This window comes from Zea mays, chromosome 5, assembly GCF_902167145.1.
Source record: "Zea mays cultivar B73 chromosome 5, Zm-B73-REFERENCE-NAM-5.0, whole genome shotgun sequence".
In the NCBI taxonomy this organism is placed as follows: Eukaryota; Viridiplantae; Streptophyta; class Magnoliopsida; order Poales; family Poaceae; genus Zea; species Zea mays.
This window is the reverse complement of record NC_050100.1, coordinates 37,885,448-37,912,029: the sequence shown is the minus strand read 5'-3', so window position 1 is coordinate 37,912,029 and position 26,582 is coordinate 37,885,448. Positions and strand designations below refer to the sequence as shown.

The 26,582-nt window shown below is 48.7% G+C and overlaps 1 protein-coding gene across 1 annotated transcript in view; it reads right to left on the bottom strand.

The window, feature by feature from the left end:
• Positions 1 to 26,582, bottom strand: part of LOC103626243 (protein OPAQUE1-like) — an 87,780-nt gene that overhangs the window by 45,315 nt on the left and 15,883 nt on the right. The window contains exons 13-18 of the mRNA XM_008646644.2: positions 17,217 to 17,254; positions 17,016 to 17,142; positions 16,744 to 16,917; positions 16,183 to 16,314; positions 15,904 to 16,013; positions 15,361 to 15,421 (exon numbers count right to left, since the gene is read on the bottom strand). Of these exons, the coding sequence (XP_008644866.1) occupies positions 15,361 to 15,421; positions 15,904 to 16,013; positions 16,183 to 16,314; positions 16,744 to 16,917; positions 17,016 to 17,142; positions 17,217 to 17,254 (642 nt within the window). The remainder of the gene's footprint in view (positions 1 to 15,360; positions 15,422 to 15,903; positions 16,014 to 16,182; positions 16,315 to 16,743; positions 16,918 to 17,015; positions 17,143 to 17,216; positions 17,255 to 26,582) is intronic.

The window sequence follows — 26,582 nt, the reverse complement described above, 5'->3', positions numbered from 1 at the left end:
TCTCTGGCAAAACACCTGGTGAAGTTCTTTTGGGACTTCTCCATGATATGATCATCTTCGAGTTTTTGAATGCACATGTTGTCTTGTTAGTGCCCCGCGAATTGACTAAATTGACTACTCAATCTGTTGAGTGCGTTTTACTTGGCTACAGTCCTAAATATAAAAGGTTATCAGTGTTATGACCCATATGAGTTAAGTTACTGGGATAGGGCTGGGGCTAAGCAGCTAGCAAGTTTTGGTGTTCCTGCTATTATTAGTAGGGTCTAGACTGTGGTCAAGTGTTTCGGATTGCCCTATGGGCATTGTATTTTGGTCCTCTTGGACCTTTTTCCTCTCTTAATATAATGACGTGTAGTCCTCCTGCGCGTTCGAGAAAAAAGTGTTATAACCCATCTTGTCGCATTCATAATTCACAAGATGTGAGTTTTAATGAAAAACGACCCTTCTTCCACAACTCGTCCACCCACTCCTCATGCTTCCTATGTCTTCCTCCCATCCAAGATCCTTCATCTGTGTGACAATCTTCTCCTATAACCAAACCAGATGCTCTTATTCCCATTACGCCTCCTTCCACTTCCACATCATCTCCATCTTAATCCTCTAAACCACCTGTCACCCAAACCTACAGTCATCGTTCCTGCTCTATCCCCACGCTAGTCCTGATGTAGAACCTGTTGCAGATACTTGTACTGACAATCATGAGTCTCCTGTTGTTTTTAATCAGGGATATTGTCTTCGTGACTGTGGCAACATTGAACCTCCAGATCACTATGGTTTTACACGTTCTGCTACAGAAATTGTTGAATCATCCTCTTATAAAAAAACTCGGCCAGGGAGCGAATGAACGTCCTCACGGTATAATATTAAGAAGAGATCGAAGCATTGGCCACAGCCGAGAAAACCCTTGAACCCTGGCCCCCATCACTAACTGGTTGGCATCAACTGTACACTTTGCAACGGCCCAACCGAAGGGTGGTGCACAGAACATCGTAACTTGAGAGCGGGTGAGGCACAACGAGGGGAGTTTTTTAACCAAGCCCGAAAATTCTCCCCGAGGGGAATCGAACCCGAGATTTGGAGGTGCTACTTGGAAGCCTTAACCACTAGGCTTATCATGAGGCTTCTAGTATCCCTAAGTGGCAGCTTGCTATGCTTGAGGAATTGGCTGCTCTAGAACGCACGGGTACATGGGATATTGTTCCTTTACCCTCTAATGTTGTCCCCATCACATGTAAATGGGTTTTCAAAGGTAAGACAAAATCGGATGGTTCCATTGAGCCATACAAAGCTCGTCTCATGGCTCGTGGTTTCCAACAGACTCAAGGGCTAGATTATGACGACTTAACGGTCTTGGAGTTCTCAATTTGGAGGTGATAAGTTGGGCCCTTCGGGTACGATGGATTTGGCTTGAAAAAACTAAACCTTGCAGGCCTTGGAGTGGACTACCCATCCAGGTGCCAAAATATGATTGAGCTCTCTTTAATTTGTTTGTTCAAACAACAGTGGGGGATGGTAAAAATACTTTGTTTTGGGCTGATAGATGGCTGGAGGGCAGGACAATCCAAGAGCTAGCTCCTAACCTCTTTAAAACCATTCCCAAGAGAATAATTAAGCACCATACTATGTCCCAGGCGCTGCTAAACAGGGGATGGGTGGCTGACATTGAAGGTGCCCTTACCATTCATGTTCTTAGTGAGTATCTTATGATGTGGGACTTGCTGGATGGTTGGCACCTACAGCAAGGGGTCGCTGATCAATACCTCTGGAATCTCTCTGAGAATGGGTCCTACTCCACCAAATTGACTTACGAGGTTTTCTTTGTAGGAACAATCCAATTTTCTCCTTGGAAGAGGGTTTGGAGATCTTGGGCTCCTCCCAAATGCAAACTATTTATTTGGTTGGCGCTGAAAAATAAGGTGTGGAACTGTGTACTACAAACCGGCTTGCAAAGCGAGGCCTCCCACACCCTACAGCCTGACCTATTTGTCTCCTGCGTGTTTACCAAACAAGTGTGGTTTCTAATCCTGCAGGGCCTAGGACTTTCCTCTCTACCTCAACATGAGGAAAGAAGCTTTATGAGTTGGTGGAGTAGCGTTGCTTGTTTGGCTTCTAAGAATATAAAGAAAGGAATCAACAATCTCTTTATCCTAGTGGCTTGGGGGTTTGTTTGATAGATCTATTTCGGAGGTCTTAGTGGTTCTTCAAAATGTTGCCAACGAAGGCTTTCTGTGGTGTGCAACTGGAGCCATGGACCTTCGGTTCCTACTAGAGGGGGCACGATGTAGGCTAGGAACTCTCGGCTAATCTGCTAATGGCCTGGTCTTGTGGGTGTTTTTTCATTTTCATGTAATAGGGCCTTGTGTTGTAAGTCTTGTGGGGGTAAACCCTCTTCTATTTCTTCTTAATGAAATGATGCGCAGTTCTCCTATGTTTTTCGAAAAAAAGATGAGACTTTTGCACCAGTTGCCCATATGACTATTGTTCGTACTTTGATTGTTGTTGTAGACTCCTCTTGGACTATCTCTCAGATGGATGTCAAAAATGCTTTTCTTCATGGTGATCTACATGAAGTTTATATGCATCTGCCTCCTAGTGTTGATGCTCCCTCAGCGCATATTTGTCGTCTCCGACGTGCCTTATATGGTCTAAAATAGGCCCCTTGTGCCTGGTTTGAGAGATTCATTTCTGTAATCAAGGTTGTTGGTTTTTCTTCTACTGATCATGATCTAGCAGTAGTTATTCATACCTCCCAAAGGTCGCACTATACTTTTATTATATTTGGATGACATGTTGCTTAAAGGTGATGATTCAGAGCATATTTATCAAGTCAAGAAGCACCTTAGCAAGGAATTTTAGATGTTTGATTTGGGTCCTCTTAGTTATTTCTTGGGTAGAGGTTCTATAGGCTCCCAAAGGTTTTTATCTCTCATAGCCCAAGTACATCCAAGATCTTGATTGTTCTGGAATTACTTATACACGCACTATTGTGACACCGATGGATATTCACTTGCAACTTTGTTCGACTAATGGACACCTCTAGAGGACTCATCTCGCTATCGCCATATTGTGGGCAGTCTTGTTTACCTTACGATCACCAGACCTGATATTGCTCATGTTGTTCATAAATCTTGAGTCAGTTTGTATCTGCCCCTACCTCAATTCATGGGTCCACTCCTATTGCATGGAAATCCAAAAAGCAAGCAGCCATCTCTCGATCTATTATTGAAGCAGAACTTCGAGCTCTTTTTTTCTCGAACACGCAGGAGAGCTGTGTATCATTATATTAAAAGGAGAAAGAAACAAGGTCCAAAATAGACCAGAATACAAGAGACGCCTTACGGCGGTCTAAACGTAACAAACACAAACTGATCCATCTATAAAGCTCTAATCCACATTTGAGAGGGAGGCAACAAGGGAGGACAACCCCTTGGCCCCAGTAGACTCCCACAGACGGTGCTCGTCCCCAACTTGAATTAAGAAATTAGCAATATTAGGGGAAAGACCATCAAAGATACATCTGTTTCTATGATTCCATAAGACCCAAGCACCTAGCACAATAAGAGAGTTTAGGCCATCTCTGAAGGGACCCTCCATGAAATTTATATTAGATGGTTGCGGTGCCAAAACTTGCAACCCGAATTGCCTAAGCAGGAGGAACCAACATTCCCTAGAGAAGACACAAGTCACAGGCAGATGGTCTATTGTCTCCCTTTCCTGATCACAAAGAGGACATCTTTCCGAATGATCCAGACCTCGCTTTTCAAGTCTATCTGTCGTCCAACATTTCTTATGAGCCACCAACCACAAGAAGAAACGACATTTGGGCGGAGCCCAAGTTTTCCAAATCCTCTCATAAGGCTCGAACTCCACTGATCCAAGAAAGAGCCCCTCATAAGCAGCTTTAGCCGAATATTTTCCATTAGCAGCCAATCGAAAAATATGCTTGTCCTCTTTATCAAGGCAAAGATCAACTTGGGCCACCATGTCCCAAAGGCGCAGAAAGTCTGCAAGGGCTCCAACTGATAGACTCCCATTAATATCATTAATCCATAAATTATCTCTAATCACCTCCTGAACTGTCCTTTTGTTAACCAACTTCTTAGGAATGGTCTCTAGAAGATGAGGAGCAATGTCCACTACCCTTTGCCCTCCTAGCCATCGATCACTCCAGAAGAGGGTAGAGGCCCCATTTCTGACCTCAGAATGCATGGCCATTTTAGAAACTCTCGGATTTTCCTTGGGATATGAAGATACAGGGATGACCAGGGCCGACATGGCTCAGTTTTTTGCAGCCAAGCCCAACGTATTTTTAAAGCCAAACCCCGCTCAGTGATGCTGAAAATACCCAGCCCTCCAAGCTCGCGAGGTATGCGCACTCTTCCCCAGGCCACAACACAATGTCCACCCATGACATTTTTACGACAACGCCAAAGGAACCCTTTTCTAACTTTATCAATGTCCTTCATTGTTGCAGAAGGCAGGTCCACAGGCATGGCAATGTAAATCAGCATCCCTATCAAAATAGATTGCACCATAACACTTCCTGCTTTAGTCAACAGATCAGCTTTCCATCCAGGGAGTTGATTAGCTATTTTGTCCACAATGGGCTGCACTTGCTCCCTCTTTAATTTATGCAAGGAGAGGGGCAGACCAAGATATTTGCAAGGAAAGCTAGGTATCCCAAAACTGTTGAATCACATCTAAATTGTCCTCATGACACCAGATGGGATAGACACTAGATTTATGGTTATTATTATATAAACCAGAAGCCTCTCCAAAAAGGTGAAGGATGTCTGAAACCAAATGTCCTCTGCCACAGGATTGATTAAGAGAACCACATCGTCAGCATAAAGAGAAACCCGGTATTGCAGCTGCCTAGAAGAAAGAGGTTGCAACAAACTTTCTTCATATGCTTTGTTAGTGTATATGTTTAGGCCCATGTACCAGGCCCATGTAAGACTATATTGCTACCCTCTAGGGTTTGCGCATGAATTCAATCTACTGTTTCTAAAATGGTATCTACGAGCTAGGGTTTCCTCTCCCTGCAGGCGCCGCCGCCCCCTGCTCCTCCCTCCCTGCTGGCACCGCCGCCCCCCCTGCCCGCGGCCCCTCCTCCCTGCGCGCGCGCCTCCTCTCCCCGCGCCGCGCGTCACCCCCGCGCCTTCTCCCTGCGCGTGCGCGCCTCCTCTCCCCACGCCGTGCGCGCCGCGCCGTCATTCCCGTGCTCGGGCGGGCCGCGTCTCCAGTGGGTGCGCCGTCACTCCCTCCAGCGGGTGCACCACTGCTCCCTGCTCGCGTCGTCGTCTCCTCCGCGCGCCGTCGTTCCCTCTGCGTGCCGCGCCTCCTCCCAGTCCGCGTGTGCTCGCCGCAGCCTCCTCCCAGTCCGCGTGTGCGCGCCGTCGTCTGCGCTGCGGCGAGCTGCAACCGCGCCTCTGTCCGCGTGCACTGTGCATTAGTCACCGTGACCGCAGCCCCGCCTACTCCCATGGCTGGCGAGCAGCGACCACTCTCACCCTCCGCCTTCCCTCCCCTCCGCTGTGCAGCAGGTCTGTCTCCATATGCACGACCCCCGAGAGCCCCACCTCGTGGCTCTCAAGCGCCTCCTCCGCTACCTCCGGGGCACCGTCGACTACGGACTGCTTCTTCACCGGTCTACCTCCTCCGACCTTGTCGTCTACACCGACGCTGACTGGGCAGGGTGCCCAGACACTCGGCGCTCCACCTCCGGCTACGCCGTCTTCTTAGGCAGCAACCTGGTGTCCTGGTCGTCGAAGCGCCAGCCGGTCGTCTCCCGCTCGAGTGCCGAGGCGGAGTACCGTGCCGTGGCCAACGGCGTGGCGGAGGCTGCCTGGCTCCGGCAGCTCCTCGCCGAGCTTCACAGTCCACTCTCCAGGAGCACGTTGGTCTACTGCGACAACGTCAGCGCGGTCTACCTCTCCACCAACCCGGTGCAGCACCAGCGGACCAAGCATGTCGAGATCGATCTACACTTCGTCCGCGATTATGTCGCCGCCGGTGCTGTTCGGGTCCTCCACGTCCCGACCACCTCCCAATTTGCTGATATCTTCACCAAGGGTCTTCCGTCCTCGACCTTCGCTGAGTTTCGCTCCAGCCTCAACATCAGTAGTGGCTAGTTGCGGCTGTGGGGGGATCCTATGGTGTAATGTACATCTGTGTAATGCTCGTCTTTCCTTTTGATGTCAGTGAACTCCGCTGCGTCGGAAGTTCAGACTGCGGGGGAGTGTTAGTGTATATGTTTAGGCCCATGTACCAGGCCCATGTAAGACTATATTGCTACCCTACCCTCTAGGGTTAGCCCATGAATTCAATCTACTGTTTCTAACATGCTTTAGAGAAAAGCTGACCAAGCACATCCATGACAAGAACAAACAACATCGGAGAAAGAGAGTCCCCTTGCCGCAGCCCTCTTTTATGTGAAATGAGGCTTCCCGGGTGGCCATTAAATAGCACCCGAGTGGAGGAGGTGAGGAGCAGCCCAGAGATGACATCTCTCCAGACTTGCAGCCTAAATTTTGCAAGACCTCAATTAGGAAGGGCCAGGAGACCGAATCAAAAGCTTTAGTAATATCCAGCTTGAGCATCAAACGTGGATGTCTCTGTTGGTGAAGAAATTTAGTCGTTTCCTGAACCAACATGAAATTATTTTTTTCTCGAACACGTGGGAGAACCACGTATCAATATATTAAGACGGGAAAAAAGGTCTAGAAAAGACCAAGTACAAGGTGCCAAGAAAGCACCGAAGGAAAAAGGGAAAAAAGAAAAAAAGGAAAAGGCAAGCTACAGCCAAACCTGCCTAAGAGCAGCGGCCCTAGCAAGGCCCCATAATAAGGCCTCATCATGGATGGACAGCAAAATTGCGTGGATGTTTGGGGAAGCATTGTCAAACACACACGCATTTCTATGCTTCCAAATCTGCCAAGCTACTAAAATCACAATAGAGTTAAAACCTTTTTTCTTATGCTTAGACACATTTCTTTCTGCTTCTCTTCACCAATCCTGGAACACTGCTGCATCATACGTGGGAGCAAGATGTTGCAGTCCCAGCCTGCTTAGAGTTCTAAACCATACTTCCCTTGTAAAGACACAAGCCACCAGCATGTGTTGCACTATCTCATCCTGCTGGTCACACAGGGGACATCTATCCGGGTGATCCATGCCATGACGCGCCAGCCGATCAGCTATCCAACATCGGTTGAGAGATGCAAGCCAAATGAAATACTTGCAACGCGGAGGGGCCCAAGTCTTCCAAATTATTTTAGCAAGCTCAAAGGTTGTTGCATCACCATGGAAGCGCATATAAGCAGAACTGGCCGAATACAACCCCGACGAAGATGGTAGCCAACGATGCTGGTCCTCAACATTAGGTTGCAGCTGCACCTCTTGGAGTAAATCCCAGACCAACAAAAACTCAAACAGCACCTGCGCCGGAAGGCTTCTAGAGAGATCATTCACCCATCCATTGGCTGTTAAGGCTGCTTGGACTGATCTGTGCCTCCTTTTTTTTGGAAACCCGATTTGTTAGAGCAGGAGCAATCTAGAGCAAAGATTGGCCATGTAACCATTTATCTGTCCAGAAGAGAGTGTTTGACCCATTACCAACAGTAGAACACACAGAGGTTGCGAAGAGGGCTGAAGCAAATCTGTGCACCTTTATTTCAAAATCTGCCCAAGGCCTTCAGTTTTCTGGAGCCAAAGCCATCTCAAATTTAAAGACCATCCCATCATTTCCAAAGTATGGATTTCCAGCCCACCAAGGGAGATGGGTCGGCAGACCTTGGACCACCCAACGACACAATGGCCTCCTCTAATATCAGTTCTACCTTTCCAAAGAAAACCCCTTCGAATCTTGTCTATTGCCTTGATCACCCACCTTGGACATCGCAAAGCTATGAGGTGATAAATGGGAATAGCAGTGAGCACAACTTTAACCAAAGTTGCCCTTCCGGCTGGATTAAGATTAGTAGCCTTCCAGCCAGGAAGCTTTGCTGCAACCTTGTCAATAAGCTCAAGAAAGGAACTTCTAGGGAGCTTTTTAACAGAGACAGGAAGACCTAAGTATTTACATGGGAAAGGAACAACATTGCAGGGTAACATCTGTTGAGCAGCAACAATGATATGCTCCTCGCACTGAATAGGTGTCATACTGCATTTCCTTATGTTTGTGATCAACCCTGATGCCTTGCCAAACACCCTCAACAGCTCCTTGATCACACCTAGTATTACTGTTAGGCTGAACAAATAACACAACATCATCTGCGTAAAAAGAGACACGCTGACCCCCACCCCTTCTTAACAAAGGTTCCAAGAGCCCTACATCATTTGCTTTCTAAAAAAGAGAGTTCAGCACATCCATCACTAATATAAAGAGCATTTGGGGAGAGAGGATCTCCCTGCTGCAAGCCTTGCTGGTGACAAATGAGGTCTCCAGGTTCCCCATTAACTAACACCCGAGTAGAGGAGGAACACAACAGCTTAGCAATTAGATTACGCCAGAGTAGACCAAACACCACATGTTCAAGAACTTCAAGGAGGAAATGCCAAGAAACTGAGTCAAAGGCCTTGCCAATGTCTAACTTCAGCAAGATTCTAGAAATTTTCTGCCTGTGAATAGCTTTTGCAGTTTCTCGAACCATCATAAAATTGTCATGAATACTTCTTCCTTTAATGAATGCACTTTGATTGGGGGAGACCAATTTAGGGAGGATTTCAGTAAGCCTATTAGCCAAAATCTTGGTGATAATCTTGGCAAAACTATTAATTAAACTAATCGGTCTAAAATCCTTTACCTCCACAGCCTCAGCCTTTTTTGGTAGGAGAGTCACATATGCGGAGTTAAGGAGATAAAGCTTGGAAGAACCCCCCTGGAGAATTACTGACAGAGCTGCCAAGAAGTCCCTTTTGACAACCGTCCAGGCACACTTGTAGCAACGCCCAGTAAAACCATCTTCGGCTCCTGTGCCTGTCGTCAGCAATAAAGGGGGGCATTCCAGCTGCCTCAGTGGGGAAGGCACCTCCTCGACTCCCACAACATAATCTTTGGCTCCTATGCCTGTCGTCAGCAATAAAGGGGAGCCTTCCAACTGCCGCGGTGGGGAGGCCACCTCCTCGACTCCCACAACTGGCCCCGCCACTGGGACAGTGGCGCGCTGGAACGAAACGCCACGGCCACCAATCGTTGACTGACGCCTCGGGTCCAGACGCTGGAGGATCGGGCGCTGATGCCTCGGCCTGCAGCCCGTATGTTGAGAATGGGGGTCGTCTGAATGCCGCCCGCCACCATCCTCATGCCGATCCCGTCCATTAGCCGAAGAGGACTGAGGTGGAGGGGGGTCCAACTTCATCGGGACCACCTCATCAGTAACAACCACTTTAATATCATAGGAAAGACATCTTCTCTCCTGCACGTCCGTCCCCGGCTCAACAATGAGAAGCTTCATCGTCAAAGGGAACATATCTAGGTTAGAACACCATGCACGAAGCCTGAAGGAAGACAACTCATTCTTCAGGGTCGTGCTCGGATGAATGTCTGTAATAAGGCAAGAGTCCCGGAGAAGATACTCCGTCGTAGAACGATCCCATGCGTGGGCAGGGATGTCGTGAACCTCGACGTCCACCAGAGCTGGCAACCTAGTCGCCTCAGCATGAGCCAACCTCGACCACCGGTTGAATTGAAGGTTGAAAAGAGGGCCCCTAAACATTTTTCCTCCGTTGAAAACTCTGTCAGCCAAACTTTCTCGTCGTCTTCCTCTTCTTTCAACGATTTGCCACTCGTCGTCTTCCTGCCGCCGAGGAGACGGGGGCTAGGGTTGATGCACCACACCTACTTGACGTTGACCAGTAGTCGCCTGCCGGAGATCCTCGACGTGACCCCTGATCACCACCTCCTTCGCAGACTTCAACTGTGATCCCCAAGAAGGAGGGGGAGGTGCTGCACTCAACTGGATGAGCGTAGCATCTTTATAGGAACGGGGTTCACCGGAGGAAACCACCAGAGGGGGAAGGCATGAAGGACTTCCGTCGTTCCACCTCTGGAATTTGGACCGCCCTACCTGGGATGATGCACCGCGGTGCCTGGGGCCTGACGCCTGGCTGGAATTTGTGGGTGTGGTTGCCGAGTTCAGGGAGAAGGCCGGCGAGGGGCTGTGTGGATGGAGGCGCCAGGATGGGGTGGGGAGGGCTGACGCATCTTTGTATTATAGAATAATTCCTTTAGATCAACAGTTCTAGAGTCATTCCCAACATGAAATTATCCTGGATAAAGCGACCTTTAATAAAGACATTTTGGTTTGGAGAGACCAAATCATTGAGTCATGATGCCAGCCGACTAGCTAACAGCTTGGTGATTAGTTTTGCAAAGCTGTGAACAACACTAAAGGGTCTAAAATCTTTGACCTGATCCGCTCCACCTTTCTTTGGGATTAAAGTGATGAAAGCAGAGTTTAGCTTATAGAAATTATCAAATCTTCTGTTCCAACCTGCCATCACCCAGCCATAAGATCATCTTTAATAATGGACCAGCAAGTCTTATAAAATCTGCCAGTAAACCCATCCGGTCCAGGAGATTTATCTGAGGGCAAACAATTTATAGCATTGCATACTTCTTGCTCAGTTATGGGGTTGTCCAACTCTAGAAGGTTTGGATTTGGAGCGCCAGCAATTTCCAAAGCATCAAGGTTACTGGATAAATTTATGTCTCTACTAGCACCAAGAAGATCAAGATAGAACTGATCCACTGCTGCAGCTTTGTCATTATGAGCAGTAAGGACTTGATTTCCCACAATAATTTTGGAAACAAGGTTCTTATTCTTTCTGTAACGCGCAAAGGAATGAAACAGTTTAGAGTTTGCATCTCCCTCCTTGAGCCACGAAATCCTTGATCTAAGGCGTGCAATGGTTCGCTTGGTTGAGGCCAAAGCCAGAGAATGTTTCTTCAAATTGCTCAACAGCCACCTCTTGGCTGCAGAAAGAATACAACCATCCTGCGCAATCTCAAGCTAATGGATCATTTCTGTAGCAAGTTGCAGCTGAGCCTCAATGTGCCCCACCTTCTTGCTGCTCCAACCTTGAAGGGCCCTAGCTGTCCCCTTGAATTTTAAATCAAGAGTGGAGTATGGACATTGGCCAACAGGGACAGAATTCCAAGCATTGTGCACCACCTCATTCCAAAAAGATTCAAAATGAAAACGCCTTTTAACAACTTTGTTATCTCTGATACCCACTAGTGCTGAAATTATGACTCTGATGGCTATTGTGACACTCTTACACCTCTTCTATGTGATAACATGGGTGTTATACAAGTTTCTCATGATCTTATTAAACATATTGGTGTTTATGCATCGTTCACTCGGTCTTCAATATGTGCCTTCAGAATCCCAATTGGCCGATTTCTTCACCAAAGCGCAAACCAGAGCACATCACTTTCACTTGATCACAACATCGCTTCAGATCCTAGCCTTCCACCTTGAGTTTCACGGGGGTGTTAAGGCCCATTCTATTGCTAAGGCCTGCTGGCCTCTATATGTACTACAGTCCCTATTGACAGATTATCATCTGTCAATCCTAAGGTTAGTAACAAGGGCAGCTGCATGGGCTAGCCACAAGGCCTAGACCCAGATCGACCACATATGGCTGTCTAACAATAAGTTCCGGTTGAATGTGTGAATGCAGTTGAATGTTCTTATCTTAGTATTGAAATAAACTCAACACAAAAGAGGTACCCGATAGTTGACAAGTTTGCTGAAAAGTTGCCTGATTAGAAAATGTCCATGATGCGTCTAGCTGGGAGGGCTACCCTTGTTAGTGCATGTTCACGCCACACCTATTTATCAGCTCGTTGCCTTGGAATTTTCTAAATGGGTTATTAAAGCAATTGACAAGATTGAAAGAACTTTTCTTTGGAAAGGTTGAAAAGAGGTGAATGGAGGTTATTGCCTTGTTGCTTTGGGACGGATCAAAAGACCAACTGATCTTGGAAGACTGGGTTCTTGATCTAGAAGTGATTAGATGGGCATTGATAATGAAGTGTCTATGGCTTAAAAAGACAGCTTGATCGCATATGGGCTGGACTTGATATCATAGGATTGTTCTTCGTCCCAGTAATGTCTATTGGATGGCAGCAGGACACTACTTCAACATGAAAATGGTTGCATGGAAAATCCTTGTCCATCTTCCTCCATCTCTGTGTATGCATATGACGAGAGATTGTCAACCGAAGAACAGACCAGGAACCACAAACAGAAAACACTGGTTCATCAACAGAGGCTTTATTTAAATATATCTTCAGCTAAGGGTATGTGTTAGACTGTGTGTGTGAGTGTGTGTCGGCACCACTGTTGGGCTGCCGGCCCATTAGGGTTAGGGTTGAGTCCCTATATATATGTACCCCATCTCCTATCAATACAACAACAGTTCATCATTCTACATGGTATCAAACTAGGTTAGGGTTCTTCTCTCCCACCTCCCACAGCCGCCACCCTACCTGCTCTACCCCTAGGTCCAGCCGCCGCCCCCCGGGAGGCTCATCCTTCCCTCCCAGGGCGGCCACACCCCAGCCGCTGCCCCATGCCGCCGCCGGCCCTCTACCACGGCCGCAGGGAGTCCTCCTTCGCTCACTCTGGATGCCTGCCCCGCCACCCCTCCCCTGATCACCGGCGACTCGGCTGTCCCTCCTAGCCGCTAGCCCTCCCCTTCCCCCCCAGATCTGGCCAGCCACAGCAACCCGGCGACGCTCAGCGCGGGCACCGCGGCGTGTCACATGGCCTCGCTTCAGTCGCGGGGCCGCCTCCTCGCCTCGCGCCTGCTGGCCGCCTAGGACCAGCTGTGACACCTTCGCGCGCACCGCCGCGAGGACGCCCGTGCCATCAAGATCTTCGCGGGCCACCGCACCGCCTGGATGGACCAGTCGGATCTCCAGGGAGCCCCTGCGTCTCCGGCCATGGCGGCCCCTCGGCTCCTACAGCGGCCGCGTCCCCTGCTCCCTGCTCACACCGGCCTACGCAGCGTCGCTGGTGAGCAGCCGCCGCAGTAGCACGCTCACCTCCCCTGTGCAGCCCTCGTGGGCGCCGACTCCCTCGCGGTCGCCCGTCCTCCGTAGCTGGCCACTGGCGGCCACGGCCCCGGCCACCACCGCTCCACCGCGCTGGCTCCCTTCTCCTACTCGTCGGCGCAGCGCCTTGGCCCCGTGCCGCTGCCCTCAGCCACGGAGGCCTGCCGAGCTCTCCCCCTACCCCCGTGCCTGCACCTGGCGCGCCCGACCAACCCGCCGCGTACCTGCACGCTGCCGTGGCCGCAGTAGCCTCTGGTAACGCCACAAGCACAGCCTTGTTGCCGCTGCAGTGGGCGCGGGCGATCTCGCCGCGACACCCTCTCCCTCCGCCGCCGACCGGCCAGCAGGCCGCTCCTGCGCTTTGCAGCCCCTTGTCATCGCGCTAACCACCTCCTAATTGCTCACGCTGACGCCCTAGCAGCACCTCCCACTTCGAGCTTCTCCCATCCCTGGTGCCGTCAACACCCCTTGTCAGGTCCGGCGTAGGCCCCTGCCCGATTGGACCTGCCTCGCCGCCCACCCCTTCATCGCCTTCGTTGGATCCATCACTGCCTCGGTCTTCCCGGCCGGATCCACGTTATTGCGGCCTTCTCGGCTCGATCCTCCGTCCCTTTGGCTGGATCGCGTCTTCCCGTCCGGATCCGTCGTTGTCGTGGCCTTCCCAGCCGGATCCGACATTCCCCTTCTTTTCTGCCGCGGGCGCGGACACCATGACCGGCGCAGACGCGTGCGCTGCCGTCGGCCTCCCTGGCGGGGCTCCTTGACGCCCGGACGATCGAAGAAGCAGGAAGGTCGGCCTGCCGGTGTCCTTTTGTTGTGTCGCCCTGCCGATCGTTGACGCTCGAACGTCAACCCCTCCCTAAGATCAGGCTTCTGTTGCGTGTCTCCTGACCGCGACCACCTCGACTTCGGCTACCGCGGCATCTAGGGGCTATCGTCTTCTTGGAGCACACACCGGTCTCTACTCCAGCCTCAACATTTGCACCATCACGACGTTGCGACTGCGGGGGATTTCAACCCGTCGACTCTTACCTTCGGCCTCTACTCCAGTCTCATCGTGTGTGGTGTCCCCGTTGCGACTGCGGGGGGATGTTAGACTGTGTGTGTGAGTGTGTGTGGACTGGCACCACTGTTGGGCTGCCAGCCCATTAAGGTTAGGGTTGAGTCCCTATATATATGTACCCCATCTCCTATCAATACAACAATAGTTCATCATTCTTCAGTATGGAATATATTATCCACGGTTGACCTCACCCCTGGAAGTGGATGAATGCTCCTTATGGATGTATTCCCTTTGGGTAAGTTCATGACAAGATCAGCCTATCATCGTTTCAATGTGGGAGCTGTTGAATTCAAGCCAGGGAAAGAAATTTCGAGATGTTAGGGTCCACCACACTGCCTGTTTTTGTTAGGTTGGCCTCCCAAAAGTGTTGGACTTCTGATTGTTTAACCCATCAAGGTCATGATCATCCTGAGCAATCCCTCTATATAGTCAGGAGTAAATTGCACGACAGTTACTCATTACATGTATGTTCTCAAGCAAAGTTTGGTTCTCAGTCTTTCATTGGTTGGTCTGCAGCAGCAGCATCAGGCGCGGCTAAATAATATGATTTGTCTTTGAGTGGTGACGCCAAGCATTGGAGCAAGTTAATAAGCATCATCAATAGGGGTTCAACTTCTCAGTGGTGTTGTTAGCTTGGGAGATATGGAAGCATAGGAATGAATGTATTTTTGAATTTTGAAGGGACTTCAACTGATCTCGATGCTATATTTGCAGGGCATTAGGGATGAGGCCAAGCTATGGTCTATGCCAGGGGCCAAAGAACTCAATAGAATTTAGTATTAAGTTATCTGCACCAAATAGTTCAATGCAAAAGCTTAAGCTAATGGAGAGAGGTGGACAATTCACTTGTATTCTAACACTCCCCCTCGCATCGAGGCTAAGCAATAATCATTTTATTAATTGCGCTAACTAGGATTCCAACTCGAAACCTCTGACTTTGATACCATATTAAGTTGCATGCACTAACCAGTTCAATCTAAAAAGCTTAAGCTGATTGAGAGAGGCGAACAATTCACTTGTATTCTAACATTTAGTCATAGGAGTTGTGTGTCTATGTTGTTGGTTGTGATTTCCTTTAGTGATTGGCAAATTCTCTTGTACTAAACTGTGGCATGATGGATTTGTATGACTCTTCTTTCTTCTTAATAATAATAATAATAATGATATGCACCTCTGTCATGCATTTGAGAAAAGAAACGGTCCAACTTTGAATAGAATTAGGATACTTTACTTGAAAGTTCTCCAGGTTTAGCTCTGTAAGGATCCTCTGTGTCAGTGATCTCTCATCAAATCTGCAATAGTGAAAAAAGGTACAGAAACCTTTACTCTATAATTATGTGATAGTACTTCCAAACCCAAATATGATAGAAGTAAAAAATGAAAGTTATACATTAATACTACTGAGAGATGACATATTCTGACATTCTGCAGTAAAGGGCAGACCCGGTACCGTAGGCTCCCATATGAGTGGGATCTGGGGAAGAGATAAATCGAGTCAAGCCTTCCCCTGCAAATGCAGAGAGGCTGCTTCGAACCTGTGACCTGGTGACTTAGCGAGAGTTGTCACCACTGCACTAGGCTTGCCCCCTTCTTCTGACATTCTAAAGTACTCAACAATCTTTTTTCTTGAACGACACAAGAGAGTTGTGTGTCATTTTATTAAGGAACAAAAGGCTTGGAAGCCCCCCCCCCCCTTCCACACCAGCACTCTAGAAAAGTTTTTTTTTGGCATTGCACTCTAGAAAAGTACTCAACAATAATGTCAGCATATCACCTTTCACCCATATATTCTTGCACAAGAAGTCCAAAGCGATCGATGAATTCAGAGTATGTTCTCCTTGTAGGATAACCAGCAAGACTTATCCTAATAGCTTCAAGTACACCCTGTAATGAAACCAAATAAATAAACTAAATTAGTAGCACAGTGATTCCAATAATGAAGCATATAAAAAAGATGAGTTAAACAGAATGGAAAAATGAGAAATCATTGATAGGAATCAAAATTCAAAAGACTTATACATTAGGGTGTGAAAGCAGAATCAATGGAACTAACCCCACTCTGCAGTTGCTGTAGTACACTGCCATTTTCAAACTTCTGAGGGCAATTCAGAGAATTTGGTTTTATGCAGCGGATGTAATGAGGCTCCGTGGAGCTAAGTGTCTCCATTAGTGCTTGGAGTTGTTGCTGTTGGGATTAGATAACTGACCATATCATAAGTATAATCAAATAAAAATAAAAATAGCATGCACTATTCTTGAGGGCTTTCAAAGAATTACTCTCAAGTCTCCACAACACATAGGAAGAAAGGAGGGGGAGAGATATTCAAGACAAAAACTCAAATGAGTTCCTTAAAAGCTCAAAAATTATATATCTGAAACAATAAATTTTGAACTATGATTTTGCCTGCTTCTTTCCTGTTTCCCTTTATTGTTAGCATGCAATCAATAGACATTTATTTGTACCACACAAATAGCTGTAAACAAATATCTAATATGCACTGACCAGAAAAGTAAAGATAAATAACCCAGAAACAGTAAATAAAGGAAAAATCTAGAAAAACAAAAAAAATATGCCCAGAGGAAATAAAGGAAACAGTAATGTGCAGCATTATACCTTAAATCGTGAAGCTACTGAAGAAAACTTATAAGATGATTTCAATGGATCCTCTTGGTGTGAAGCAAAGAGACCAGAAATAAATAAACATTTTGAAGAAGATAAAAGATTCTGGTGCTCTGCAATAACATAATCTCGATTCTTCTCCAAAAATAAATCAGTTTGGTAGGTCACCTACAAAAAGTAGGCCATTGATTGCCACATGCTCTAACCTAGTCAGAGCAACAAAATACTAAGAATAGCTTACAAGAAATGTGATTCACAGGACATGCCTTTCCAGCAAAATGGGACAGGGTGAAATCCGTCTTTGAGAGCTTTGGTTTTTCAAGTCTCGGGTGTGCTCTTAAGTTCTGAAATAACTTCATCGCAAAAGTTTCATGTGTTGATTTTCCAAGCATGCTGTTTAACAAGACTAGAAAGGAGTTAGAATTTTGAACTCTTAAGTGTTTGATAACACAGTATGAAAATCCTACCATGCTTCATCCAAAAGTGAAACTATGCCTATTGGTTTCTGCAAAACAAAAAAAAAGCACAATTATATAAATCCACACAGGTGAAACCAAATGAAATTCCAGCACTAGATATATATTCAATGATGACATTGACAAGGATGCAGCAAGTCATTTTCTGCAAATTTGGTAATATAAGTAGATGATATTTTTTACCAGAATATAAGTAGATTAAAGGACTTCTAAATGTTAAAGACAGTGATCCTCAGATATGTCTCAAAGAGTCCTATCTGCTCTAGGCTTGGATTTCTCCGATTTTATTGCAGCCCCATCAGTTGGAGCAAGTGGGGGAATCCAGGTAGCCTGGAGACGACGCATCAGAGTATCAGGAGCTTGCCAAATAGACAACCACAGTGTGACAATCCAGTTTTCTCATGTGAATGGACAAACATGGTGGTTGACTTGTGTCTATGGACCTCAAGGGAATGACGAAAAGATTCTCCTTTTAGAAGAGCTATCCGATATTCGTGCAGCATGCCCATGGCCTTGGATGGTGGCAGGAGATTTTAATTTAATCTACAAGGATGAAGATAAGGACAATTCAAATTTTAATATGATAATGATGTGGCCTTGGAGACATAGCGATAGTATGGCTGACTAAGCTTTTCAACGCCATCTTTCGGACAAACAGAATGCCCGACGAGTGGCGGCGGAGTACGTTAGTACCAATCTTCAAGAACAAAGGAGATGTTCAAAGTTGTACTAATTACCGTGGAATTAAGCTCATGAGCCATACAATGAAGCTATGGGAGAGAGTCATTGAACACCGCCTGCGGAAGATGACGAGCGTGACCCAAAATCAGTTTGGTTTCATGCCTGGGAGATCAACTATGGAGGCCATTTTCTTAGTAAGACAATTTATGGAGAGATTCAGAGAACAAAAGAAAGACCTGCATATGGTCTTCATAGACTTGGAGAAGGCTTATGACAAAGTACCTAGGAGTGTAATGTGGTGGGCCTTGGAAAAATACAAAGTATCAACAAAGTACATTAATCTTATTAAAGATATGTACACTAATGTTGTGACAAGTGTCCGAACAAGTGATGGAGACACGATGACTTTCCAATTAACATAGGACTACATCAAGGGTCGGCTTTGAGCCCTTATCTTTTCGCTTTGGTGATAGATGAGGTCACAAGGGACATACAAGGAGATATACCGTGGTGTATGCTTTTTGCCAATGAGGACATACAAGGAGATATACCGTGGTGTATGCTTTTTGCCAATGATGTGGTACTTATTGAGGAGAGTAGGAGTGGTGTTTCGCAAAAGTTGAAATTGTGGAGGCAGACGCTGGAAGCAAAAGGTTTTAGGCTTAGTAGGTCTAAAACAGACTATATGAAGTGTGATTTCAGTGCCATGGGGTATGAGGATGGTGATGTTAGTCTTGATGGGCAAGTGGTACCCAAGAAAGACACTTTTCGTTACTTAGGATCAATGCTTCAGAAGGAGGGAGACATCGATGAGGATGTCAGTCATAGAATTAAAGCTGGATGGTTGAAGTGGCAGCAAGCTACGAGTGTCTTATGCGACCCCCGGGTGCCACACAAACTAAAAGGCAAATTCTACAGGACTGCAATCCGGTCGGCTATGTTGTATGGAGCAGAATGTTGGCCCACTAAAAGACGACATGTCCAACAACTAAGTGTGGCAGAGATGCGTATGTTGCGCTGGATATGTGGCCACACAAGGAGAGATCGAGTCCGGAATGATGATATACGAGAGAGAGTAGGAGTGGCGCCAATTGAGGAGAAGCTTATGCAACATCGTTTGAGATGGTTTGGACATATCCAACGGAGACCTGAAGAGGCACCAGTGCATATCGGAATAATTAGGCGTCCCGAGAATGTGAAGAGATGTAGAGGTCGACCAACCTTGACGTGGACAGAGGCTGTGAAGAGGGACCTGAAGGAGTGGAATATTGATAAAGAGCTCGCCGTGGATAGGAAGGGGTGGAAGTGTGCAATTCACGTGCCAGAACCCTGATTTGTAGTTTCGCTTTTCTTAATCGTTTGACCTTTTCTTGTGCCCCTTTAGATCTTGCTGGTTCTTGTGGGTTTTATCTCTTTTTATGTGTTTCCCCATTTCGTCGTTTTTCGGTTCTCCTTTGCCTTTGTCTCCCTTTTCTTTTCTTTGGGAGTTGAGCTCTGAGGTTTTCATATGGGGTTTCATCTCTAGCCTACCCCAACGTGCTTGGGACAAAAAGGCTTTGTTGTTGTTGTAATGATGTGGCATTTTAGGAGACTAGTTAATGATATGGCCCTCAAAAAATCCTAGTGAAACCAAAGGACTCCCAAATCCTGGTGAAATTAGACAGAGTGCTTCAGACCATGGCTTCTAATGATTCTTGTTAGACGTGTGTGTAACAGCTTCACAGGCCAAGCCCATATACTAAATCTATCAATACAACACCATCCTAACTAGGGTTAGTGTTTCCACTTCTATCCTGGTGTCAAGCCTCTCTTCCCTTCCTCCCTCTCTCTCCTCTAACCCAGTCGCCATCTCTTCCACCTCACCTCCACTCCCCCCCTATGGCTAGCGGCTCCTGGTGTGCCCGCAACGCCGTTTCCAGCCGCGCCAGTGCCACCTCTACCCGACGTGGACATCCCCGCCACCCCCACGTCGCTTGCGCCAGCCTTCCAGGCGCTCGCACATGCTCAGCACCGGCATCCTACTGCTAACTGCCCTCCATGCGCCTCCGTAGGCGTGTGGCCCCCTCCAATCCAGCGCCATCCTCCCCGCGCCAGGCACCTCTCTCCCCTGCTCGCCACGCGCACACATGCGATAGCCCCTCCACGACTGTGATGGCCTCCTGCTTAGCGCGCCTGCCATCTTTAGCACCCGTCATGGCCGCACCTCTACCCTGCTACACCCAGTCAGCCATGTCGAGTCTCTCCAACCCTGGGTGTAAGCAACGGGACTCTTACTCTCATCGAGAGGATGACAATATAAGTTGGGGCGATTTTCTGTTTATTTTCTCAAACACTACACAATGCCATACTCGTCTAAGGGTTGGGATACATATTTATAGTCCAAGGGACTGCAGCATATGCGTTCTAGATATGCGAATATGTTGTCCTACAAACTGCACTAACCACTACGTGTTGTTGTACTCTAGTCAAAAGAAAACTGCATCAAGCTGCTGTCCTCCAAAAACTAGAAAAGTGGAAAAGGAGATGCATGCAGCACGTTGTCCTTGCAGTCAAAAGTCTGACATGTTGCTGCTGCTGTCTCACGCTGTCCTTGCAGTCAAAAAGACTGAGATGTTGTTGTCCCTACAGTCAAAAACCGACAAGGACTGTTGTTGTCCTTCCCACAGACCACGAGACTTATTCCAACAATTCCCCCCCTAAGTCTTGTGTGTCATCTTGTTAGATAGTTGGGTCATCCCGGACCTGGAGCAAAGCTCAAGAAACTTGATCCTCCCAAGGGGCTTGGTGAGCAGGTCCGCAAGCTGATCCTTGGTGTCGATGTTGCGCGTCTTGATGCTCCCTTCTGCCAAGCAGTCACGGATAAAGTGTTACCTCACCCGAATGTGCTTGCTCCGTTCATAGAACACGGGGTTCTTGGCCAACATCAGAGCAGACTGGCTGTCCACCCTGAGTTCCACCACTGCACTGTCTCTCCCAAGATCACCAAGCAGTCGAGCTAGCCAGAGCGCTTGAGTCAAAGCGATGGAGGCTGCTATGTACTCAGTCTCGCAGCTGGACATGGCCACCACCTGCTGCTTGACCGACTGTCAGCTGATGGGGCACTTGTCGAGGAAGAAGAGGATCCCGCTTGTGCTTTTGCTGGTGTCGATGTTGCCGGTGTGGTCGCTATCATTGTACCCAACAAGGTGTGCCTCCCCATGGCACCTCGGGTAGTAGAGACCGTGGTCGAAAGTCCCCGCAACGTAGCGGACGATCCTCTTCACAGCCTGCACGTGCTCCATCGTCGGTCGCTGCAGGAACCGACTAACGTAGCCGACGGAGTATGCCAGATCCGGTCGTGTGTGGACGAGGTAGCGAAGGCTCCCCACAAGACGTCGGTACTGAGTAGCGTCCACCTTCTCCATCGTGCTGTCGCGGCTCAGATTCAGCCTCTCCTCCATTTGAGTGAGAGCTGGGTTGCAATTAGTGAGCCCAGCCAGCTCAACAATGCGCTTGGCGTAGCCCGTCTGGCGAAAGTGATCCCAGAGTCACTCTGGTGCACCTCAATCCTCAGGTAGAAAGAGAGATGCCCCAGGTCGCTCATCTAGAAGGTGGCCTTCATCTCTTCCTTAAACGTTGTCACCTCTGCATCCTTGGCGCTGGTGATCACCAAATCGCCGACGTAGACACCCAACAGCAGGGCATTTTCTCCATTGCCCCGCTGATAGATGGCCGCCTCGTGCGGGCTTGGCATAAAGTCCATCCTCTTGAGCGTGGAATCCAGCTTGGCATTCCACGCCCTCGGTGCCTGTCGCAAGCCGTAGAGGGCATTACGCGGGTGCAACACCTTGCCCTCCTTACTAGGGATCGCAAAACCTAGCGGCTGGTGTACGTAGACCTCCTCCTTTAAGTCGCCGTTAAGAAACGCCAACTCTGGTTCTTGCTGGTGGTTCACAGGTGTGTATGGACCTCATCAGGATAGCCTTAAGCAGGCTTTTATCCATGAATTAAGATCAGTTAGGGAGGAGTGTGCGGGGCCATGGTTATTATGTGGCGATTTTAACCTGATTTTCAAAGAAGAGGATAAGAATAATTCCAACATAAACAGGACAATGAAGGGTAACTTCAGAGGTCTTGTTAATTCCTTGGAGCTAAAGGAGATTCCTTTGATTGGTAGAAGGTTCACTTGGTCGAATCAGAGGGATGAGCCTACCCTTATGAAATTGGATCATGTTTTCTGCACTACAGATTGAGAAGATTATTTTCCTAATTGTTCTCTTCACAGTAATGCTACCTCAGTTTTGGATCACTGTCCCCTAACTTAAGTCAGAGAGGTGTGCTTGGGTAAGAGACGATTTCATTTCGAGAGTTTTTGGCCTAAGATTCCTGGTTTTTTTGGAGGTGGTGGCTGCATCGTGGAATCAGCCATTATAGGATTCTTGCCCTATGGAGAAGATATCATTAAAGTTAAAAAGATTAGCTAAGTGTCTGCAATCCTGGGGGCATAAAGAAGTGGGCAATGTGAATGTCCAGTTGGGTCTTGCTCGTGAGGTAATGCATAGACTGGAAATGGCGCAAGATAACAAAATTTTGTCCAGGGAGGAAATTTGGTTATTGAGACAGCTTAAACAACATTGTCTGGTCCTGGCTTCTTTGCAAAGGACAGTTGCACGTCTGAGGTCACATATTCAATTTTTAAAAGAAGTTGATGCCTGTTAGAGAATCAGCTACATATGGAAGGGCCTGAGCCTGGCAATCCTGTGTCGGCCGGCCACTGTACTTATGGATAGAGGGAATTAGGGAGAGGAGTCCGGATCTGATTGATCCTGTGTATTATTAGCTTCCATAGACATAGGGGTTTCGTTTTACCTCTCTTCCTCCTCGCCTATATATGTACACAGTATGTCCCCCATTCTATACAACAATCATTCTTCCTCAATCCTGCTTACTTACATGGTATCACAGACCTAGGTCTACCGACAGATCCTTCTTTTTTCCCACTTCGCTTCCGCCTCAGTGCGCACCCACCATTCGACGCTATCTCCGGCTCCGAGGTGCTTCAGCATCCCAACATTGCCGACACCTCTGCAGAGCGCGCCATTCTTCTCCACCGCCAAGGAAGAGGACGAGCGACGGGCTCTGACCACCCGTCAGGCTACCCTTGCGCGCGCGACTGATGCCGACCGCGAGGCCGCACTTGCCCAGCAAGAACGCGACGCGGCCGAAGCCCACGTTCGCACTGCCTAGGAGCGCACCGCCCGGGAACGCGTAGCCGCTGCTCCTCCCCAGCCGGAGGAGGATACTCGTTCGTCTGGCACTGCTGCCGACGACGACATCCCACCTGCAACTCTTCATGCTGCTCTTCTCCACCACAAGGCAACCGCGCTGCTAAACCTTCACGCCCAGGCTGTTGCAGTAACCAACATCCGGGCTCTTGTTCCACTACTCCTTGACACCAACTCCACCTTCTACGCCCGCTGGTGTGAATCTTTCCTTCTCTCCCTCACCAAATTCTCCTTGGAGTGCCACGTCCTCTCCGATTCTGCTTTTCCCGAGTCACCCGATTGGATTCGCATGAATGTCGTCGTCCGAACTTGGTTTCTTGGCACTCTTTCTGATGCCCTCGCTGACATCATTTCTCAGCGCGGCGCCTCTGCCCACACCTTTTGGCTCCCTATAGAGTCCCAGTTTCTTGGAAATCGCACCACGCGTGCTCTTTATGCCGACCAAGAATTTCGGTCCTTCTCCCAAGGCGGTCTCCCGGTCGCCAAATATTGTCGCCGCTACAAGAAACTCGCCGAAGATCTGCGTGATCTCGGCGAACCTGTCTCTGACCAGACTTTAGTCCTTAACATTGTCAGAGGCCTTAACGAGCGCTTCCAGGCTCTCGGTCACCATCTACGCCACACCAAGCCACTTCCCAGTTTTCTGCAGGTCCGCGATGACCTGGCTCTTGAGGAACTCACGGGCAAAGGCTGCTCCGGCCGCTGCCCTCGCTGCCCTGTCCAACATCGGTAGCTCCAGTGGATCCCAGTCGTCCCAGCCACGCCCCCTTCACCCAATCAACAGCAGCAGACTGGTGGGTGTGGCGGTGGCGGTTCATTTCAGCACCGGGGCAAGCGGAGCAAGCGCGGTGGCCGATCCTCCGGTGGCAACCGCGGTGCACCCAACATTGGTTCCAGCCACGCTTCCACTCCCCCAGGCGGCCACAACTACTACAATCCCTAGACGGGATCCATTTACATGTGGCTAGGGTCACGACCGCCAACACCTCGTCCACCGACCTTAGGGCCTCCTGCTCCAACTCAACCGCCTTAGGCCTTTCTTGCTGGTCCTCCCAGCCAGTGGGCAGGCTCCTGGCCCCCCCCCCTCAAGCATATGGGCCGGCCCCTGACTACACTGGCGCTGCTCCACCCCCTCCTGGTTGGGATATCCAACAACTCGCCACCAATTTCCAAACCACCACTCTTCAACATCCCCAGCAGCAAGAGTGGTTCTTCGACACAGGTGCCTCCAGTCACATGACTTTCGACGCTGGTATACTTTCCCACCTCTCTTCTTCTCATCATCTACCCTCTAACATTGTTGTTGGCAATGGCAACCTTCTTCCTGTCACTTCCACTGGCACCACTCAACTTTCTCATAACTTTTGTCTTAACAATGTCCTTGTTTCACCTTCTCTCATTAAAGATTTAATTTCTGTTCGCCAGTTCACCACTGACAATAATTGTTCTATGGAATTTGACCCTCTTGGCTGCTCTGTGAAGGATCTTCCCACTCGGCGCGTGATCCTTCGGTGTGATAGCTCCGACCCACTCTACCCACTTAGGAGCACGACATCTTCTCTCCATGCTACCACCTCTTCGTTGTGGCATCAACGACTTGGACATCCAGGATCTGCGGTCCTCACTCAGCTAGCTCAGTCTTCTGTCATCCCTTGTACCCCCGAATAAAAACACCCCCATATGCCATGCATGCCAGCTAGGACGTCACGTTCGTCTACCTTTCCATTCTTCTTCATCACATGCCACTCGCAATTTTCAATTAATACATTGTGATCTTTGGACTTCACCAATCACTAGTGTTTCCGGTCATAAATATTATCTGGACATTTTGGACGACTGTTCACACTACTTGTGGACGTTTCCCTTGCGCCTTAAGTATTAACACCTTTTCCACCCTTACAAATTTTTTCGCTTATGTTCGCACCCAATTTGGTGTCACCATCCAGGGTGTCCAATGTGACAATGGTCGCGAATTCGACAACCTCAACGCTCGCAAGTTTTTCTCCTCCCATGGAGTTCTTTTACGCATGTCTTGTCCTTACACTTCCCCCCAAAACAGCAAGGCCGAATGCATAATTCGCTCCATCAATAATGTCGTCTGCACGCTTCTCTTCCAAGCCAGCATCCCTCCCACTTTCTGGGCTGCTGCTCTCGTACTGCCACATATCTTCTCAATATCCTTCCCACAAATACACTTGCTTCCGGCACACCCCACTTCGCCTTACTTGGCAAACACCCCTCGTACGAACACCTTCGTGTTTTCGGCTGCAAGTGCTATCCTAATCTCACCCCCACTACACCCCACAAATTATCTCCTCGCTCTACCCTATGTGTCTTCCTTGGGTATTCTCCCCACCACAAAGGATACCTCGGCCTTGGTCGTCTCTCTCACCGCATCATCATCTCTCGCCATGTGGTCTTCGAAGAGATCCACAAGCACAACTTTTGATTTTTTGGACGACATACCTAACATGGTTTCAGTTCCATTCGAGCTGTCACCTTTCTTCACTGCAGCTACCACCAGCAACCTTGGCCTTCCACCGGTTGCCCCTACGCTGAACTCGATTGGGTCCACCAGCGGACCAGCCGGTGACCCCCGTACACCGGGTGTTCCGCTCATTAGGCCTGCTACTTCAGCCGGCCCTCCTGCTGGACCTTCTTAGCGCTCATCGACGTCCACCACTACCGGCACACCACCAGGTTTCTCTCCAAGTAGCTCTACATCGCCATCTGCTGTTGGGAAGAACACCACTGTCAGTTCTCCACCAGGCTCTTCTACTATCGGCTGCACATCACCACCCGCCGCTAGACAGCACCCCTCTGTCAACCTAGGGCCTCCTGGTCGCTTCCTCGGCCAGGTCTACTCTCGACAGCCAGGTCTGCATTCCCACTTCTGGGACCTCGCCTCCACCATCGGTCCCCGCTGGTGCGGTACCCGTACCATCGGTCACCAATCAGCATGGCATGACCACTCGTGGCAAGTGCGGTCTGCGGTTCCCGGCTCTATTTGAAGCTTTTGTGCTCTCACCAGTGCCTCGGAGTTATCGTGCTGCTCTTGTTGATCCCAATTGGCGGACAGCCATGGAAGAGGAATACTCTGCACTGCTTGATAACAAGACCTAGGACCTCGTCCCTCGTCCTTCGCACTCCAACATTGCCAGTGGAAAATGGGTTTTCAAACACAAGTGCACTGCTGATGGTTCTCTTGAGCGCTACAAAGCATGTTGGGTTCTTCGCGGCTTCACCCAGCGTTCAGGCATTGATTTCTTTGAGACTTTAAGTCCTGTTGTTAAACCTGCTACTGTCCGGACAGTCCTGTCACTGGCTCTATCTCATGGTTCGCCCATTCATCAACTAGATGTCAGCAATGCATTCCTTCATGGCACTCTGTCAAAAACAGTTTATTGTGCAC